General features: G+C 33.3%; 1 protein-coding gene across 1 annotated transcript in view; it reads left to right on the top strand.

The window, feature by feature from the left end:
- The window catches only part of LOC115241966 (dynein heavy chain 7, axonemal-like), a 23,165-nt gene that overhangs the window by 15,192 nt on the left and 5,514 nt on the right, over positions 1-2,459 (top strand). The window contains exons 25-28 of the mRNA XM_029817967.1: positions 180-728; positions 1,016-1,207; positions 1,607-1,833; positions 2,194-2,459. The exon at positions 2,194-2,459 is cut by the window's right edge and continues 165 nt beyond it. Coding sequence (XP_029673827.1) covers positions 180-728; positions 1,016-1,207; positions 1,607-1,833; positions 2,194-2,459 — 1,234 coding nt within the window. The remainder of the gene's footprint in view (positions 1-179; positions 729-1,015; positions 1,208-1,606; positions 1,834-2,193) is intronic.

Below are 2,459 nucleotides of genomic sequence, written 5' to 3'. Positions count from 1 at the left end.
TTATAAATTTTATTATATAATTTTTTTAATGATGAAGAGAGCGGTTTTTAATCTAGTTAAGTTAAATTATTTAAAATCTTGTGAAAAAGAAAAATTTAAATAAATATAAAATTAATATTTTTTATACGTATTTCTACCTTGAATAATAATACTCTAAATGATTCGAAACTTTTCTCCAGATCGCTCGGAGAACGCTATGACAAACTAACGGGCGATATTCTGATCGGTTCCGGGGTAGTGGCCTACCTCGGTGTCTTCACGATGCAGTATCGGCAGCGGCAGATAGAGAACTGGGTGGAATTTTGCACCGACCTGAAGGTCGTCTGCACGCAGGACTTTCAACTGACGCAGGTGTTGGGCGATCCGGTGCAAATCCGCGCCTGGAATATATTTGGCCTACCGAACGATCTGTTCTCGATCGACAACGCCATAATCGTCACGAATTCGCGTCGCTGGCCGCTGATGATCGATCCGCAGAGCCAGGCGAATAAATGGGTGAAGAATATGGAGAAGGCGTCCAATTTGCACGTCGTGAGACTCACGCAGCCGGGATACATGAGGGTCCTGGAGAACGCCGTGCAATTCGGACAGCCTGTATTATTGGAGAACATAGACGAGGAATTGGACGCGGCCCTGGAACCGTTGCTGATGAAGCAGACCTTTAAATCTGGCGGCGCGTTGTGCATCAGGCTCGGCGACAGCATCATAGAGTATTCCGATAAATTTCGGTAAGTTTATCAATTCATTTAATTTAATTTTTTCTCTTTCTTGGAATCACACCGGATATAAATGAGATTCGTAACTTATGTCAATTATATTCTGTTTATTTTTTAATGTCTAATAATTTATTAAAATTATAAGAGAATATTAAAAAAGTAAGGACACATTTATATTCTGTATTTTTTATATTTTTTTAATTTTTTGTTATTCATTCTTAATTCTGTATTAACTTTTTATTTAATTTCTTAGACATTTTGCAAATGAAATTTATTTAAAAATTTACTAAAATCTGTAGATTCTACATCACTACGAAATTACGGAATCCGCATTACTTACCGGAAGTAGTGGTGAAGGTAACTCTGTTGAACTTTATGATCACTCCGGTCGGCTTGGACGATCAACTTCTAGGCATAGTTGTTGCAAAAGAAAGACCCGAACTGGAATCCGAGAAGAATCAGCTGATAGTTCAAGGAGCGGCTAATAAAAAGTATATAACGACTATATAAAAGTATAATCTAATAAAAAGTAAATAAAATGTTCTTCTCTATACTTCATTTTATATAAAATAATCAACTTTGCAATCGCAAAATTATTTTATTAAACGCAATTATTAAATATATTTACTATGTCAAAAAATATTTATATTGAGAAAAACAATTTAATTATAAATAATTTATCTTAAGCTTTATCATAATCATTATTAATTATATATAATGAGATTAGATAATATAATTTCCTCGTGATAACAAATAAATATTAATTATCAAAAATATATCTTATATATATATATAACAGTAAATGTTAATTTTATAAAGAACTTTGTTGTTCTATAATTTAAAATTAACGTTATTTTAATCGGCGATATTTCGCAATGTTTTTTTCGCAGGATGTTAAAGGAGATAGAGAATAAGATTCTGCAGGTACTATCCGCGGCCAAGGAGAATATCCTCGAGGATGAAACAGCAATCGGCGTGTTGAGTTCGTCGAAGAATCTAGCCAACGAAATTGAGTCTAAACAAACTGCTGCCGAGATAACCGAGAAGTCCATTGACGCGGCGAGATTGCAGTACACGCCAATTGCAGTCTACAGCACTGTTCTCTTCTTTACGATTGGTGAGCAAAAATAGAAACAAAAATAACTTTATAGAAAGATTTTACACGCTCGATTTAATTCGATCGCATTTTATGATAGTATATAATATAAAAATACTATTAATCTTTATAACTAGCAAGACTTGTAGCTATTTTTATTTTAATAATATATGTTTAAAATATATAATATAAATATGTATATATATAAAGTACATAATATAAATTCTTTTCTTTTAAAATAATAGATTTTTTTCTCATATTTTTATTTAGATTAAATTTTTCTTTATTCCGGAATTTTATAAAAATTTTGCGAAGTATTTATTTTTAATATTAAAAGTAAATTTGTCAAAAATAAAATTTTGTTGCAAAATATTTTTGCAGTTATGTTGGCGAACATCGATCCGATGTATCAGTACTCCCTCGCCTGGTTCGTCAATCTCTTCAAGAACACGATCGAGAATACCCCACCGGTGGAGAACATAAAACAACGTCTGAAGGACCTTACCAGATGTTTCACCTATTCCCTATACGTCAACATATGCCGCTCGCTCTTCGAGAAAGACAAGCTGCTCTTCTCGCTCTTGCTATCCGTGAATTTGTTGGAAAAGCAGGACCAGTTCTCGATGGCCCAATGGATGTTCCTGCTG

This window comes from Formica exsecta, unplaced genomic scaffold (assembly GCF_003651465.1).
Source record: "Formica exsecta isolate Colony F162 unplaced genomic scaffold, ASM365146v1 scaffold120, whole genome shotgun sequence".
NCBI classification, from domain to species: Eukaryota; Metazoa; Arthropoda; class Insecta; order Hymenoptera; family Formicidae; genus Formica; species Formica exsecta.
The sequence above is the reverse complement of the archived record's forward strand: the minus strand, read 5'-3'. Positions and strand labels throughout refer to the sequence as shown.